Raw genomic sequence first — 18,851 nt, forward strand, 5'->3', positions numbered from 1 at the left:
GTGTTATCTTTTTTTCCCCCCCCCCCCCCCGAGAGATTATTTTTTCCCTTGTATAATGTCATCTCTGTCATCTGATGTCATCTGTGCGGCTTGTGGTCTTGTGGTATGACACCTCGCGCTTCTTGGAAAAGGCTCTTTACTCACTTTCTCTTACCGTACTCAGGTGTAAAATGAGTACCTGGCCGTTAACAGCGTTATCTTTGTCCGAAAAATTGTAATATCGCCAAACAGGCGGCATGTCCCATCCTACATGTTAAATGTTGCTGTTGACCAGGGACCCCTTGTAAAGCGCTTTGAGCACATTTAGTGGATATTGCGCTATATAAAGCTCAATTTTTTTTTTCGGATTCAGCATTGATCAGACGTAGATTCGAGAGCAAGTTAAAAACAAAAAACAAAAAGTCACCACATCTGACTGCCACACTCACAGTTGAGGATCTAGCCAGAGCTTATGGAATATTAAAATGTCAAATTCACAGACAATGAGACAAGAACAAACACTATAGTATAAGAGATAACTCACAAGCAACAAAATACTGATGTCAACTGTCAGTCACTTTTAATAATATCTCGTATGGACATTCGTAAATATGTACATGTCAAATGATACACACTCTTAACACTCATCTTTGTTTTCTTTCCATTCATGTCTCCTTCTAAAACATTCACTCATAACATTCAAAATCCAACTTCTCTCTTGCTCCAATGACATCTTTCAGTCAATAAATTATACAGATAATATTGTGATAAAACAAAGAAAGGAAACATCTTCAATTTAATTAAATAAATTGACTAAAAATAATAAAACATCACAAATCTTGTTTGGAGGCTTAAATAAAAAAAAAAAAATAAAACCCGAAAAACAACAAAACCTCAATGCACGGTTCCAAAGTGTCATATTATTGTCTGTTTTTTTTATTCCTTACTTCAAAATTTTAAATTGTAATAGAGAAATCTTGAAAATTGAAAGAAAAAACCCACGTTTAAATAGGATGAGCAATTCTTTATTTTACTTAAATGACTAAGAACAAGTGAAATTGGAAATACGATTAATTTTTAGCATCTCACTGACACAACATGATGTTGTATTATAATTTATTATAAATAATACATAGTTTGTGCCTTCACAATACACTCGTACGTCCCTGAGGTGAAAAATATCATTCTTAACCCTCTAAAAGTAGCAGAGTTACAGCTGACATGATATGTTACTATTTACACCAAGACAGCAATCAAACACAGTAGTGTGAAAATGGTAAAATATCAAATCAACAAACTCAAACCCAGATCTATAAAATTGAAAACTTCAAATTTAGTAATTTTTGTGTCAATTTTTAGTAATATGACAAGGAAATTAGTAGTAGTAGTAGCAGTTCTTATTTTTATCATCATTATTTAAGTAATACTGAGAATTACAAAATTCGTAATTTTCCATAAAATTTAGTAATTGGCCATAAAATTTGTCCAAAATTACGAAAAATTCGGCAGGTATGCAAATCCATTAAATAGAGGATATTACACACACTTCATTTAGTGTTTGCATTGCTAATATTATATTGTGATTGATAATAAAGACCAAGTATGTATCAGTCAGCAGTATCATTCTAATTTAAAAATGCATCCAAATGCCCCATGGATTGATTCCGTTTAGGTAGGACAAACTAAAAACATTTAAAAAGGGAAAAAAATATACGTGTATCCTCCCTCATGTTTTCAAACCTGCTACTAGTTTATTAAGAATTAAACTAGATGCAATTTTGTCATCAATAAATAATTCTGATTTTCAGGGATCATCCTGATTATAGAAACAAATCATTAAACAAAGAAAGAAAAGTCAATTTAAAATAATAAAAAATATTCTTCTGGTTGTCGCCGTCGTCATTCTCTAATCACAAAGTTGAAACCAAATGTTAAAAATACCGTCACGTTGTATTCGTTAAATTTGACACAATTTTGTTTAACTTTCATTCATTTAAATGATGAATAAACAACAGGTTGATATAAAATAAATTATATCCACATTCCTCAGCATTTCTCATAACCAGATCTCATTTTTTTTAATGCTTTGCAAATGGCTAATGGATGGTTAATGAATTGAACTACAGTTGGAAATTTGATGGCTTGAACCAACAGGACTCAACCTATCTTAGGTTGTCGTAACATAGTGAAAAAAAAAAAAAAAAGTAGTCATCGTTTAGTTCACCCATGATGCATACAATCAAGTGCACATTTCACAAACACACGCGCATACAATGTTATCAATCAATAATACACACATTCATTCATACTTAACACATGCATACATATATTATATACACCCACATCCACACAACTGTCTATGTACACCTATGCTGTATTTCTGTGTGTCTTTTACTCTAATCACACGCAATCACTGATAAGAGCCTTGAGAGCCAAATATAGAACCAGCTCCTTCTTGGGGAGCCTGGGCTGGGTCTTCTGGCATCATACGATTTACTGTTGGAAGAGATAGACGTCATATTAAATAAATAATGGAATAGTGAACCTTCCTCATAACAGTATTACATATATAGGAATGACCCAGGTGCTGAAAATTGAATCTATAAACAAAAATATGATACTTGCTTTAAGTAAATAAGCATAGTCTCTTATAGAGTAACAAAAACATTTTTTTGGTCATATTACTGTAAGAATCACTTCTTTTGTATCTTGGTCACAATGACATAATACATGTTTTGAGAAAATGGGTCAAATTTGTATGGGTAATCTTCATAAAATCACACGTTTTTGACCACATGATTTGCAAGATGGCGTTACACTGAAAGTAACCACTTAAGTTGCAAACAATTCAACGAGGAGAGAATTTTGTTCCTTTATATCACTTCAATCTGTAAAAAATTGGTAATTTCCAACTTCCATTTTCATTGTGTAAAGAAATCCAGTTTAACTATTTTGAAAGTTAATTTTTTAAGCTAGCACAAATCTACAAAATGAAGATTACACATCTTGCATTTTCTCTACTATTCATACACTATTGCATCTTTTGAAGATGGTAAAACGTAAGAGGCTGACCAAAAAGCAAAAGGTTAAAAAAAAAAAAAAAAATCCGAAATTTTATAACACTTCATATATTCAAGAATGGATAACTGCACAATTTACTCTCCTCCTGCTGGCAACCATGCTTGAATCTGGAGTAACAGACCTGGCAGACAACTTACAAAGAAGTCTGTACATATTGGAAAAAAATCCGAATTTCAAGGGAAAAATTTAGTACCAACCTAAATTGTTTGATTTCCACCTTAATTTGTACAAAAGGTCACTTTAAAATGCTGTAGAATTGATGGCTTCAAATAAATTTCTAATTCAAAGACAATATTTTTTCCAATTTTCCTCGAGTAGAAAATACGAATTTGAAGGAAAAATTAGGCTTAGTTTCTTTTTATAATCCGTATATAATGACTCTACATGTACATGTGGCAGATCAGGTGTTCCCTACAGAACAACATTTTACTCTAAATAGATTCCTTTGCCAGATAAAAAGAAATGCCATCCATACCTGGGTTAAACTGTTCAGCTGTCATTTTTGTAAACATGATTCCAAAGCCCTCAATGAGAGCCAGCAACACGCCACCTGGAAATGGTTAAAAAAAACGTTTTTAAAAGAATCAAAGTTGTCACAATTATATAACAAATCATCATATATAACCAATTTTCTACACAACATTTGCAAAACTATAGAACATAAAAAAGTAGAAGATATTTATAGTTGATGAGGATAAGTAATATGCGGAAAGAAAAACAATTTGCAATATTTTTGTGAACAAAGTGAAAAATTTCAAATTTTGGTACTTAAAAAAAAAAAAATCTAACCCAATGAAAAAGCAAACCTTACCAATGATAGCAGATCCGATGATTGCACCTGTACCATCTGAAATAAAATAAACCAAAAATGGATGAAATAAAAAACTAATCATAATTAAATAAATAATTGAGCATTTATACAATGTAATACCCACTAAACATGCTTAAAGTGCTCTACAAGGGATCCCTAGCGATCAGCAACATTTAACATGTAGAACGAGACATGCCGCCCATTAGGGGATATAACATTTTTTTTTCCGACAGAGACAATGCTGTTAGTGGCTAGGAACTCATTTTACACCTGAGTATGATAAGAGAATATGAGTAAAGAGCCTTTTCAAAGAACTCAACTATGCACCACTCAGCGGGTCTCGAATTCTGGGCCATCCGGGCCGAAGGCCAGTGTCATATCATAAGACCACATAGCCACACAAATATTAAAAAACCCCTAGAAATTGAGCTTTTATATAGCGCAATTCAAGTTCAACGTCTTTATCTGCAAAAGGCGGATTGCCCATCACTGCAGATTTTATACAATTATGTGGTGACTCCATTATTGTGTTATTGAGTGTAAAGATAAATGTTTAATAGTTGACCAAATTTGTTGTTGTTGGTAATATCTAGGATTTCTGGTGGGAGAGTGTTCCATTCCTTGATTTAGTCAACTACCCCACTACCACATTATCTCATTCATCTGTAGTGTTTCATTCATCCTATTTTGTTGATAAAGGGGAAACCTGAAACGTTCATTTGATCTGTTTTTGTAAATAAATTGAAGCTTACATTCAATTTCACATTATTATTTATTTCTTTGAGCTTCGAGCAGCCACATTTACATTTATGCACAGAGAACACTATGATGAGCAACATGAGACTAGTTGACAAATTAAGTAAGGTCTAATTATTGACTGAGAGTGATCAGATCTCACAAATGTGACTTTATATATATTAAATTTCTATCCACTTCCATTTAAACTTTTTATTTTTCTAAAGTCAAAATCTGGAAAAAAAAATAATTTCAAATTCAATCAATTCTGATCAACAAAAGAATCTACAATAGGGAATGAGATTAGCGGACAAGTAACGTCCCTTGATTGGACGTCACCCATAGTCTGTGGCGTCACCAGCGGAAAAGTTATTAGAGAGAGAACGTCATGTTGGTTGTGCGAGGACGAGAGATGCATGCGTACAACCAACATGACGCTCTCTCTCTAATAACTTTTCCGCGGTGGCGTCACAGGCTATGGGTGACGTCCAATCAAGGGACGCTACTCTTCCGCTAATCTCATTCCCTATATAGATTTTTTAGGCATATGTGACCGGTGTGTATGGCATATGCAAAAGAATGAAGAAATCCACTTGATTTTACTTCCTTGAGACTAAGTTTATTTAATAGTGAAATAGAGGGATATTTTTAAAAATTTTAAATTCTCTTTTAAATGTAAACAGTGAGAAATGAATAAAAAAAATAAATAAATAAAAGCAATTTCCCAAAGGACTGCAATGCAAATCACTTACTTCTGACCGAAAGAATGGCTCCTGTGAGGGCGCCACTTGTGATGGAATTCCAGGGATCTTCTTTCTTACGGATGTAAATCATAGTGCAGTCAATAGCTGAAAATAAACCTCCCCACACAGCAAAATTACCTGAAAAAAAAGAAGAGTTCACTTAGAGAAAAGCAAATTAACTTTCTAACCAACAGAGGAAAAATATTTACAATGTGTCAAAAGCAATAGGATTTATATGGCAGAAAGCAATATTTTAATACCCACACCTGGTATCTTTTCCACATGTTATGTTAAGTTGAGTTGCTTTAGGCTTTTAATCCACAGGAGCAGTAATATTTGAGTAATACACAGTGGCCAACTTTTCAGAGTTAAAATGGGACACCGTAACGAACACTAGCGTCATAACCCAAAATGGCAGTATGTTTGGACTATTATAAAATATAATCTTAATTTAGAGCTATACTCTCTATTTGTCTGTTCCTTATTTTAATTTGCCAGTTAAAAAAAACAACATAATCCTGGGACATGCCCAGGTCATTTTCTTACACATAAACAGTCTAAATTCTTTTTCTCCCGACTGCTAAATCAGGTCAGTTGGCCGCTATGGTAATGTACTGGTTTGCATAGAGTCTGTAAACAATACTAGGGAGTTCCTTTCTTTCAATGTTGTAGTATTCCAGAGTAACAAGGCCTATGGAGTTGGCATTAATCTTATCTCTGTACTGTAATTAATGTGTTAAATGTATCAATTGTAATAATATATTCTTGATACCCCTTTGATATAGGATGCTAATCTATCATAATGGAGAGAAAAAAGAAGTGAGTAGATGTGACTCATATATAAGGGAACAACACAAAACAAACAACGTTTCGGCCCTTGACCGTCATCAGGAGACAAAAAACACAAACAAATTTACAAAATATCACATTTCGTCAAATGTGGAAACAATGTAAATGTAACGTTGTTTGTTTTGTGTTGTTCCCTTATATATGAGTCACATCTACTCACTTTCTTTCTCTCTCCATTTCACTGGCTCATTTAGGCACCTCTAGCTTTACTCTATCATAAAGCCCATCCTATATCAGATCTAACTACCAAATCAATGTTGGATGGACAGAGGGACCAGAAAAACTCAACCAGGCATCAAAACCCAGCCCGTTACTTGTGAGTTTCATACTCTACCAAATGAGCTATTGGGTACTAAAATAAAAGTGATTAATCGAAAGGAAAACAACAAGAGTCTAGTTACTAGTATACATACATACCTCCTACAACTGGTGCTCGCTCCTTCAACGTGACAAAACTGCTTATCAACCGTCTGTAGTTTCCCTGTAGAAGACCATTTCAGACATGGTTTAATTAAACTTTCATATATTCATAACAAGTGACTTCATTTAGACTCAATTCTATTCATTTTGTTCATCTTAAAAAAAAAAACCACCAGTTGACACGTTGGTTCACATTTATCGACGTGTGTCCACGAAAATAAATCTCAGAAACAAATGCTGTTAAAGTTAAAGGAAAGTTGGAAACCCATATCTCCATACAAATGTGTTATCATGATATCCTACTAATTTTACTAAGAAAGCAATGATGACACAATTCGAACAAGTCATACAGATACTGATATCAGACCTACTAACAGGCCTAGAAGTGATTCAGGAAAATATTTTTCCCTGCTTTTTCCCGGTTTTTTCCTGGTTTTTTCCAGGCTCTAGGGAAAATTTTAAGGTAGTAATTTTCAAGCATATTCATCAATTCTAGACCAGTTACCACTACCTATATATATATAGTACATATTACTATAACAAGCCATCCAGTATCTAAGCCTACACCATCCGTGGGGGGAAAAAAAGGAAGAGAAAAAAAGAGAGAGAGAGAGAGAGAGAGAGAGAGAGAGAGAGAGAGAGAGAGAGAGAGAGAGAGAGAGAGAGAGAGAGATGTGAGTGAAAAAGAGAGTGGCTGAGACTGAGAGAAAGAAATATATTGACTCTGGCTATGAATACTTGGACGTATTCCTGTAAAGTCTAGGCCTCCTACAACATGCAAAAAAATATTTTTAAAAAAAAAGAGAGAGAGAGAGAGAGAGAGAGAGAGAGAGAGAGAGAGAGAGAGAGAGAGAGAGAGAGAGAGAGAGAGAAAAGAGACAAAGAGAAGAGAAATCAATAGAGAGAAAAAAGACATTTGAATATTACTATGAGTCTATGAGTAGGTACTTTGGTAAACGTCCATTTGGCCCTCCAGCAGGGAGCCGATAAATGGGCTAGTGGCTGTGACCCGATTTTTTGGACTTTTGAGTGATGGGTCTCAGAAAAAGTTCCATCGATTTTTTGTTTATGGATGGATTTTAATGATTGATGTCTTATTTTCTTCAGGTGAAATTACTCTATCGTTTGGTGTAGTTTATATAAAAATCAATGACAATTTAGTATAACTTTTGATTATGGATAAAATAGGGTATAATTTAGCATTGGATAATTAAAAGATTAGAACTTGGTAAATCAAAATTTCATGCTGGCTCGTTTATTTAACATCTTAACTTTTATATAAAATCAAATTCAGGGCAAAGTTGTATACCGCATCCATGAAATTCGTTCCAGCAAAATCCTTACTCAAATCTTAGCGGCCATTTTAGACCAGTTTTGAAATCCAAATGGTGGTTACTACCGGAAATGCAACACTTTTCAGGTCACAAAGTCCGTCAGTAAATAACAAAGGCAAATAGAAGACCATTTTTCAGCATTTAAACCAACATAACTTTTCTTCTGCTTATCTGATTTTCACAATTTTGGTATCATTAGAATCGTGTTGAAAAGCACTTTAAAATGATATAGGTTTCATTGAGCTCAATCCAATTTGAATTTTTTACCAAAGTACCTACTATGAGAGAGAAAGTAGCGTCCAAAGACGTGTGGCCTACTTATTGAATTGCACATGAATGAAATAAAGCTAGTTAATCTAGAGACAGACAAAACAAACTTAGTACAAATTACAATGAGTAAACGACCTTAATCTGCCATCTCCAAATAATTGAATAACAAGTCACGAAAATTCATTAAAGTAGCCCAAGGACGTCGACCGTCTTTCTTAGCTTGGCTAACAATCGCATTCATGACCAAGTCAAAAACACACCAAAAAAAAAAAACACACACTCACACACACACACTACTAAGATGAGGGGAGGGATGTGTGTTTCTAGCACTCTTGTCTTGTCGACAATGATGAGTCGACTGAGTGAATCAAGCGTCTTTAAGTCTTCGACCAATCACAGGCTATCTAACCGAACCGGCTGGTCGAAACAAAGACGCTTCTCGCCGTCGATGTATTACGCTATTGTTGTGCAAGTGGCAAGGAATATAACACCTTTTTGAGTAGGCCTAAAAGCTAAATTCTAAAAGTAAAAAATATAATTCTGAGGAATTTGAAAGTCACATTGTTGAAATCGGCTTGAAAAAAGAAGAACATTGGTCCTTGTTTCAGAAAAATCGGTTGAAAACCAACTGTTTTACGAATACATTTGATTTTTAAAATTGCTTTTGTTTATTTTCGATTTTTTTAGCAACTTTTTTATTTACCGGCCGATTTTCTTGATTTTTATATCATTCTTTATATCTCAAAGAGACGAGATCAGTGATGTACTTGGTTTGTTTCAAATGTAACTAGAACATAATTTGGTTTTTTTACTTATCAACCGTGCCTGGATAATTTATTCAACAACTGACGCAACTATCCCATTGCCGTCTTCCAGTGTTTCAGCGATGACTCTAAACCACTATAATTACGTCATGCACAGGAAACATGGTAATAGTCTGTGTACTCTACGAATGCGGACCGGACTTTTCTGATTGGGTCGATCGTCATAACATAGGCCTAGTTGTGTGAGGAAACCATAAGAGGCTGCTGCCATGCTCTAAGCCGATCGTTCGCAAGTTGGGTAATGATTATGCGGAAGAATACATGCTGGGTTGTTGTTCACCTAAATTTTTGTCACGGCTTTTTCCCGGCCCCAGACAATTTTCACCGATTTTCCCGGCTTTTCCCGGTCGGGAAATTTCAAAATAAAGTTCCCGGCTTTTCCCGGTTTTCCCGGCCCACTTCGAGGCCTGTACTAACCCTTTACATTCCAAAAGTGGAATCAGAGCGCCTGAAAATAGGAATTTGAGACAAAAAAAAAAAAAAAAGGAATTTCACCTCTTTCCCCCCCCCCCCCCCCACTCTTTTTTCTTTTTTATCCTTACCGTTATCATTTTTGAAAATCGGAATTTTACAGACAATGGTGGAATAGTACCAAAAGGAAGTGTGAAAATAGGAATGATTCCGCCAAAAGTGGAACGGTTGGCAGGTATGTGATTTCCATCTTATGGAGATATAAATCCTCAATTCAGATGAAAAAAAGGACGAATGATATGAAAAAATCCTGTCTTGCTGCTAAAGGCTATAATTTAAATGCTTGAATTCTAAAAAGTTGCAAATATAACAAAGTGTGCAAAGCTTTCCGCATACTCACACTAGGGGCATTTCTAAATCCCTTAATTCCGTGAAATAGAGACCCTCCAATGGCACCCATGGAAAAGGCCCCACCACAATCCTCTGTTATTCTCCATGGACTGAAATGTAAATCGTTAGTTGTTATGACATGAACTGAAATATAAAAATGTATTTTAGTTAGACACACAACCTGATTACTTCAATCTTGACCATGATCAGCAGGATAATATCTTTTTAAACGATCAAAAAACTTTCCCATTTTATTATTTTGTACTGCACAAGTTGCCCTCTTCCCAAACATGATGGCACAGTAAAACTGTTTTATACTATATCTGGGCTGGGATGATGTGTTGCAAAACACACTGTATTTGCGATGTGTACATGATAATTAAATGCCAAAGGAAGAACAGATGAAATAAAGCAGAAAAGAGGCACATGACTGATCACTGATCATGAGATTACACTCAATTTTACACACAAATTTACTGTGGTCAACTCCAAAAAACTTGGTCCTTAGACGAGATTTTAAAACTATCTCTACTATGATTATGATATTCTTTAAAAGACTCCATTTTTCCCCTCCATAATCTGTCGAAATTGAAGGAAAATCTATCTTTTGATTTCTTTGTTTATTAATTGAGTTTTTATAACCAGAACTTGATCCCAAGAAGTAGTTTTAATTATAATAATAATGAATAGATGGAAAATATAAAAACCTAATTTTGAAATGATTCAAGCAAATATCCACTATCACTAATTATTATTGGAATTGGAATGTGTTGAGTCAAGCCATTTCCAAATTTTCCATCAGACCATATATTAAATAACTAAATAATAATAATAATAATAAATAAGGTAAATAAATAATGAGCAGGCATTTTCACGAAGTAAAACAAATACCATGTAGAGACAGTGAACAGATATCATAATCATAGAGTATGATGAGAATCCTGTGAAGGGAGGCCTTCCGAAAGCTCCTACATCCCCAGTATCCTTGTTCTAGTAGGGAGTTTGGGAGGGGGAAAACGTTTTTTTATAATGTTCTAGTAGGGGGTTTTGGAGGGGGGGGGGGGGGGGAGACTTTAAAAAAAAAAAAATTCCCCCCTCCCCAAAAAAAAACACAAGAATAATGGGAATGTAGGAACTTTCGGAAGACCTCCTCCTGCCAATAATGTAAAAGTACTTCAATGTCACTGTATTGTTCTAATTGTTGTAACGAATGAATGTCATTGACATTGAGTCATCCTTGGCTTCGGCTTCGGATTTGGACATTGGAATTGGAAGCCGGTGCTTTGAGAAATTCAATCAACACCAAGTCCAAGTTAATCTTTCGCAGAGAAAATGGGGATGTATAAACTTACGTACGGGTGGGGGTTCGAAGTGGAAGCTTTTTACTTTACCAGTTTCATAATCCACAGTACATTCAATAAATTAAAGCCAGCAGTCCAGCAGAGCAAGCGTGTTTGAGTTTGGTTACGAAACACCTGTTGGTTTGAATTCTTTGAATGTTATAATAAACATTTGAAAGAAAATGTAAAAAAAAAACCAACAAAAAAACTTACCAAGGTTCTCTTGCGTAGTCATCCATAACAGTAAATTGATTGTATTGAATCTATCTTAACTTGAAATATTCAGAGCAGACAAAATGTGAAGCAATCCAAAGCCCAATGTGATTTACATCCAGTTACTAAATGACAATGACCTTCTTAGAAGACCACACTTCACTTCCGGTATGTCGAATAAAAGCCGTCCATTTTATAAACATTTGCATACTTCCCCGTGTAGATTTCATTTCTTTGATGTCATTTGAAGTTTTCAAAGTTTTCATCTCCATTTGTATATTTTGACTACTTTGCTTCAAATTGCATAAAAATGGATCAATGTTTTTTGGGGTTTAAAAAAAAAATACATAGTGAAATTCGTATGAATATATCATTTTACTCTTTGTATGTTTTAAGTGTATTAGGACATTACATATCCAAGGGACAAGACTCCCGATTTTTTTTCTTTCTGCATTTGTTTACAAATGGATTGCTTTAGCCCAGTAAAGAAGTGTTTTAGCCCTATATTCTCTCAAGTCTCATGAGCATTGTGTACGACGGTGTTACCTTTTAGGTTTTTATCATTTACTTTCAATACGTGCTTTTAAAATTAAACCTATTAGTATCCTCCATTCAGCCTAAACTAATGCTCTACAAACCAATCGTGCCAGTCCAGCAGATCCAAACACTCAATCTCACTCTCACGACTCACACAGAAAGTGATGAACAAAAGAAATGAGTGTCAAGCTAGCACCAAGTAAAACCACTGTCTATGTATCCAACCTACCATTTTCATTGACTAACAATGATCTTCATAAAATATTTGAAAAATATGGAAAAGTTGTCAAGTAAGTATTTTATTGTCCATTGTCAGTCCAGTACTATTTGACAATTTGTTAAAGAAATCTCTCTCTCTCTCTCTCTCTCTCTCTCTCTCTCTCTCTCTCTCTCTCTGTCTGTCTCTCTCTCTCTCTCTCTTTCTCTCTCTCTATATATATATATATATATATATATATATATATATATATCCTCTATTCGCAGTACTAGAACGTAGTACTAGACTCTCTCTCTCTCTCTCTCTCTCTCTCTCTCTCTCTCTCTCTCTCTCTCTTCTCTCTCTCTCTCTCTCTCTCTCTCTCTCTCTATATATATATATATATATATATATATATATATATATATATATATATATATATATATATCCTCTATTCGCAGTACTAGAACGTAGTACTAGACTCTCTCTCTCTCTCTCTCTCTCTCTCTCTCTCTCTCTCTCTCTCCATAATTGAATGTTGCTTTGATAGTTAAAGTTAGAGTAAATAATTTGACTGGATCTAAAAATTTTATCGTCTATAATTATACATATTGACTTTTCATGAGATTATAGAATAGTACATACTTGTGGCTTGTGGTTCATTCATTTACCTGACCGAATACAAATTTATGACATTTTAGTTAGACAGATCTGGTAACTGTAACTAACAGAATTTATGTTAGGATTACTTTATGTCTTATTAAGTAATTTATATTCACAAGTATATCTTTATAGAATGTGCCTTAAAATTTGAGAAGAATAGCAAGTAAATAGATAATCTCTGAACATTATCATCCTGGTTATAATCTTTTCTCTTATTTTCTCCATTTAGGGTCACAGTGATGAGAGACAAAATTACTCGTAAAAGCAAAGGTGTCGCTTTTGTCTTATATTTGGATAGAGATGGCGCACACGCAGCTGTAAGGGCTTTGAATAAAACAAAGGTATTTTATTTTATCTTATTCGCTTTTTAACTCTATCCCAGAATTATAACATCTTTACACGGAATCCAACAAGATATCTTTTATTTTATTGATGTAAATTACCAATGACACCTTGTATATAGCTTTATTGACAAATTCCAATGTACTCTATAGGGGGAATGAGATTAGCGGAAGAGTAGCGTCCCTTGATTGGACGTCACCTTACAGAGAGAACATCAAAATGGTTTTGCGCATGCGTCTCTCTCGACCTCGCTTTCAGTGAAGTGTCTCATGCCGCACAACCAACATGACGTTCTCTCTCCAATAACTTTTCCGATCGTGACTTCCAATCAGGGGACACTACTCTTCCGCTAATCTCATTCCCTATACTATATAAACATTTTTACTCCAGATGTTTGACAGAACAATTTCCTGCAGCATTGCCAAAGATAATGGAAGGGCACCAGAATTTATCAGAAGACGCGAATACCTTGATAAGTCTCGCTGTTATGAATGTGGGGTGAGTTTCACTAGTAACGATTAACTTAAATCATTAATAACAATTCTATATGGAGTGTCAATTTGAACAGGCAGTGATTAACAGCCTATAACTCAGGGGGCAGCGTGGCTCAATGGTACAGTCTTTGCTTCCTATCCGAAAGGTACAGAGTTCAATCACCTGCCGCTGCGTTGTGTGGCCTTGAGTAAGTCACCTTGCCCTAGCTCACTTTGCGGCGCTGCTCTGCGGCTGACGCTTGGGTTATTCCAGTCTTCCCTTGGAATAGACCCTAGAGACAAATTTCCCCTTGGGGATGAATAATGGGAATTTTATTTATTTATTATTTTATTTATTACTGTTAGTCACATTGACATAATTTATACACCATTGGAAAGTTAAGAGAATTCCAGATATAAGACACAGAGTTTGCGTAAGATCCATGCGTGTTTATCCAATTGGGATGCGTTTGAAAAACATCGACAATTTTACAGAGTGTGTAAAAGTAAGCGCAAATTCACAAAGTCGAAGAGCACAAAAACTCATCTTAATGTATTTGTTTTCCCCCTCTTTCCTAATTTTTTTCTTGGGTCAAATTTAATTCATTTGAAAATGACAATGGTCAAGTATATGCTGTGAAAACTGGCTACATTAACTTACTCAACCCTAACACCGACTATATCCGTAGTATACATGGGTTAATTTTATCCCAAGCCTATTTATTTCATTTTTCTGAGACAAATTAAAGGCATAGTACATAGTATCAAAGCTAATGTTTTAAATTTATGCATGTTTATGATAGTTGAATAAAACTATCTATTTACATGTTCATTTTTAATTCATTTCATTTCTTTCCAATTTTGAAAGTCGCAAAGATCTCTAGGATTGAGTGAGTTAATACAATAAGAACTAAATGATTCACTGGAGACTGGTTAAAACAATGCAACACTAAAAATAACAATTAATCTTGTAAAGTGTCTTTTAATTATGTGTATGCCCTCTATTGCCTCTCTACATTCACACACACACACACACACACACACACACACACACACACACAAGAATGCATTGAATGTATCAGTACTTCAATTCTGTTTTGAAGGATAGCAATGTATTCTTCTTTCAAAATCGCTTGAAGCTCCAAAACCATTTGAATGTTATTTCATTTGTGATGGACTAGCATCCTATCCAGAGGATAGCAAGCAATTGCTTAATAAGAACAACATGGTGTATAAATCATTCCAACCTTTGAAGACCCTACATAAGTTATTGTTACCATTCAATTACTGATCAAGCTCAGTGTTACTTGACTAAATTCGGAAAAGTCATGGTACAGTAACTTGTCTAGCATTTTATCATTCTGTATATGTTAAGAGCCTCTCTGTATTATAAAATGAACGTTAAAACAAATAAAAAGTAAATGATCAAGCAATTGAAGATGAATTTTCCTTGACATCATTTCAGGAGGAAGGACACTTGAGCTATAGATGCCCGAAAAACTTACTAGGAGAGAGAGAACCACCACCTAAAAAGAAGAAGAAAAGGAAAGAATTTGATGATGAGGAAGAAAATGAGGAAGAAAGGTATGATCAAATATTGAAGGTGTGCATTTCGTTGAGTTTAGTCCCTAAGCTTTGGTGCTTACAACAACAAGAAAAATATATTTTATTATTATTTTTTTTTTAATTTATAATGTATTTAAAATTAATTCATTGCTCGAAATTTGAATAATAAGGAATGGCAGACCTGCCAAATTGAAATCTTCAAATTTAGTAGTTTTTATGTCAATTTTTAGTAATTTGACAAGGAAATTAGTAATTTCTGAAATCGTGTACGAACAACCACAATTCGACATTGATGAACACTTCAATATTACATCGTCATGCTTATGCTTTGTAGAAATGCTTATTTATTATTATTATTATATTATCATTATTATTATTATTATTATTATATTATTATTATTATTATTATTATTATTATTATTATTATTATTATTATTATTATTATTATTATTATTTATTATTATTATTATTATTATTATTATTATTATTATTATTATTATTATTATTATTATTATTATTATTATTATTATTATTAATGTATATTATTATTATTATTATTATTATTATTATTATTATTATTATTATATTATTATTATTATTATTATTATTATTATTATTATTTATTATTATTATTATTATTATTATTATTGTTATTATTGTAGTAGGAGTAGTAGTAGCTAGTTAGTAGTAGTAGTAGTAGTAGTAGTAGTAGTAGTAGTTATAGTTCTTATTATTATTTTTATTATTATTATTATTATTATTATTATTATTGTTATTGTTATTATTATTATTGTTATTATTATTATAGTAGTAGTAGTAATCCACCCAGGATCGATCTTGGTCCCCTTGCGTGTGAAGCGAGTGCTCTTCCAACTGAACTATCGGGACCCCAAGGTTAATTAATAATAATTCAGGTTTTATTGTTCCATTCATCAGTGACCCACAAGATTCAGACCACGAGGCGACTGCAGAGAACAACAGTGAGAGCCTTGCAGCAGCTATACAATATCAGGTAATTTGTGATCAATCATCTCAAAGCATTATTATATCCAATGAATCAGATACCAGATAATCTTGACTCACTCAACCCTAACACCGACTATATCCGTAGTTTACCCAGGTTACTTGTACCCCATGCCTATTTATTACATTTTTCTGAGACAAATTATAGGCGTATTATCAAAGCTAATGTTTTTAGTTTTTACATGTTAATGGTAGTTGAATAAGTCTATCTATGCACATGCTCATTTTGAATACATTTTTTTTCAAATTTTGAAAAGTAGCAAAAATCTCTAGGGTTGAGTGAGTTAATCTAAACTTTAAAAATATGACCTATAGCCTTTATCAGGCTTGGGAATTCTGTCCTTGTTCATTGAACCCATGAATGTGGACTGAACCAAAGTGTTGTTCATTTGAAGTTGAAGGGATCCAGAATTTGCAATTTTAGACACCCCACGGAAATTGTATATTTATCCCAAATAAAACAAATAAATAAATGCAAGTCTCATAATTTTGGCTGTAATTTCAATTTTCGGCATCGTAAGCACCTCAACATTATTTTCTTTTTGAGGCGATTGGTCACCGATCTGATTTAAATGAAAATCTTTATGAGTTTTGCTTTCCAGACATAAATAAATAAATATTTTCTAATTCTTAGTAAATTGACTTTAAAAACTTGATTGTCTTCATCTAGCTCATTCCAATACATATTAGTACTAGATTGACACGACAGGTACATTTGTGTCTAACATCGAGTTCCATGCTTTTGATATCTGAAAGAATCGTGTGCATTTATTTAATATTGAAAGGTTAGACAATAAGAGCAGAGATATTGATAAGATTGTATTTTTGGAATGCAATATACTCATGTTTCTGAACAAGTACTGTCGTACTTGGAAGCCACTAATTTTCTTTCATTCTGTTATCCAAAAAAAAAAAAAAAAAGAAAGAAAATCTTATTTGAAATTTTCAACCAAGAACCCACTCAAAATTGATGGATATGAAAGTGTTTGTATTGTATTCTTTAAAAAGTAATGCTTTTTTTTTTTATTGCTGTTGTATAATTCAAAGCAGAAATAACTGTTATAATTTTAATTAAATGATATAGTATTTAATTGTATGGGATTTGTTTTTTTAATCCAATTTTTCTCTTTTCAGCAAGCCATCATGGAACGAGAGATAATGCTAGCCAACTCAGGGGATTCAGAACAAGGCATTTCTTACTCCTCCACTGACTCGAATAAAAGAAAACGATACAAAAAAGATGCCTATTTCAGTGACGAAGAGGAATTGGATGACTGACAAAGTGTGAAAATAATTCTGACGTAGTGCTAAACAATTTGATGACAAAGATGGTTGGATTATTGACATATTATTATGATCGACTGCAAATCCTTGCTTATTTGCTGATACTGATACTTTATTCATTCAAAAGTGTGAAAATCTAAAGTGCACCGAATGGTACAGTGAAGTAAAGGCCTAAATTTAAGCAGTGGATAGATAAATGATTCACCGCTATGTTTATACCATGGACTTATGGTTGTATGGATAGACTAGAGTGATAAAGACAGAAGCTTCAAAGATGGTCATGAATGGTTTACCTTTAGTGACATGGATCGTTGTGCCATTAACTCACTCAACCCTAACACCGACTATATCTGTAGTTTACCTGGGGTTACTTTTACCCCTGGCCTATAAATTTCATTTTTCTGAGACAAAATACAGGCGCAGTATCAAAGCTAATGTTTTTAATTTTTGCATGTTAATGATAGTTGAATAAAACTATCTATGTACATGCTCATTTCTAATACATTTCTTCCAATTTTGAATAGTAGAAAAAAATCTCTAGAATTAGTGAGTTAATATGTTTTGTTAGAATCGGTTACGTTTATCATAACTTTGATGACAGAAGTCGATTTTACTTTAATTGACATGAACTTTTTTCAAGCAATACAGCCCAGACTTCATAGGCGACCCAAATTCAGCTGAGAAAAATAATCAAGTGATCAATAATAAATCTCTAATGTCCATTTCCACCTAATGTTTATTTCATTGATTCATTGTCCTATTAAAACATATGAATTCCACCTGACGTCACCCTGTAAAACCAGTGTAAATGTTGCTAATCGAAGCTCGAAGAAATAAACAACAATGTGAAATTGAATGTAAGCTTAAATTTTATTACAAAAACAGATCAAATGAACGAAAAGGTTTCCCCTTTATCAACAAAACAAGATGATTGAAACAATACAGATGAATTCATACTGTTTTGTTGATAAAGGGGAAACCCGATTTAGGAACAGATGAATATTCCAAGTGCACATCTTCGCATTTCTTCCTCTTCACATTCACAAGAGCACAAGATCAATGTAGGTCCTTAGTTTGAGATCACCTAAAATACTCATCCAGACACAAGCGCAGGATCCCACCAAGAGGAATATATTCAAATGCTTACAAAACATATTCAAAGCAAAGAAATATTACAATACAAAAAAAAAAAAAAAAAAAACGAGAGAGAGAGAATTACTTACAAGGAAAACAAATCTTCCAAAACTATGACTACATTTCTCTTTCATGCAAGGACCCCCGGCCAGGGCAAAGCAAGTACAGTGGACTCCGGATAAGACGATGCCCAGGGGAACCCGAGAAAAAATCGACTTATCCGAAAATCAACT

At 33.6% G+C, this 18,851-nt stretch overlaps 2 protein-coding genes across 2 annotated transcripts; one reads left to right on the top strand and one right to left on the bottom strand.

The window, feature by feature from the left end:
- Positions 1–537: 537 nt before the first annotated feature.
- On the bottom strand, positions 538–11,572 carry LOC144974475 (mitochondrial import inner membrane translocase subunit Tim17-A-like). The gene is made up of 7 exons (XM_078917373.1): positions 11,401–11,572; positions 9,858–9,957; positions 6,616–6,679; positions 5,359–5,487; positions 3,872–3,907; positions 3,536–3,610; positions 538–2,475 (listed from the first exon to the last, which is right to left on the bottom strand). Exons 1-7 carry the CDS (start codon positions 11,424–11,426, stop codon positions 2,390–2,392), a joined length of 516 nt encoding a protein of 171 aa, XP_078773499.1. The 5' UTR covers positions 11,427–11,572; the 3' UTR covers positions 538–2,389.
- A 262-nt stretch (positions 11,573–11,834) lies between these two features.
- On the top strand, positions 11,835–18,340 carry LOC144974476 (zinc finger CCHC-type and RNA-binding motif-containing protein 1-like). Its single transcript, XM_078917374.1, has 6 exons — positions 11,835–12,227; positions 13,026–13,137; positions 13,529–13,636; positions 15,077–15,195; positions 16,114–16,189; positions 17,335–18,340. The coding sequence occupies exons 1-6, from the start codon at positions 12,115–12,117 to the stop codon at positions 17,476–17,478; spliced, it is 672 nt and encodes a 223-aa protein (XP_078773500.1). The 5' UTR covers positions 11,835–12,114; the 3' UTR covers positions 17,479–18,340.
- The last annotated feature ends 511 nt before the right edge of the window (positions 18,341–18,851 follow it).

Source organism: Berghia stephanieae, chromosome 6 (genome assembly GCF_034508935.2).
Source record: "Berghia stephanieae isolate SIO BIC M18660-M18661 chromosome 6, UCSD_Bste_1.3, whole genome shotgun sequence".
Classification (NCBI taxonomy): domain Eukaryota; kingdom Metazoa; phylum Mollusca; class Gastropoda; order Nudibranchia; family Aeolidiidae; genus Berghia; species Berghia stephanieae.

Excerpts from the sequence above, each read along its gene's own strand:
- LOC144974475 (XM_078917373.1), bottom strand. The coding sequence starts at position 11,426 with ATGGATGACTACGCAAGAGAACCTTG. Across the intron at positions 5,488-6,615 it reads GCGAGCACCAGTTGTAGGAG|GTAATTTTGCTGTGTGGGGA; the intron begins GTATGTATGTAT and ends CTTTTTTTTCAG. Across the intron at positions 2,476-3,535 it reads AGCTGAACAGTTTAACCCAG|TAAATCGTATGATGCCAGAA; the intron begins GTATGGATGGCA and ends CTCTTCCAACAG.
- LOC144974476 (XM_078917374.1), top strand. The coding sequence starts at position 12,115 with ATGAGTGTCAAGCTAGCACCAAGTAAAACCACTGTCTATGTATCCAAC. Across the intron at positions 13,138-13,528 it reads GGGCTTTGAATAAAACAAAG|ATGTTTGACAGAACAATTTC; the intron begins GTATTTTATTTT and ends TTTTTACTCCAG. Across the intron at positions 16,190-17,334 it reads CAGCAGCTATACAATATCAG|CAAGCCATCATGGAACGAGA; the intron begins GTAATTTGTGAT and ends TTCTCTTTTCAG.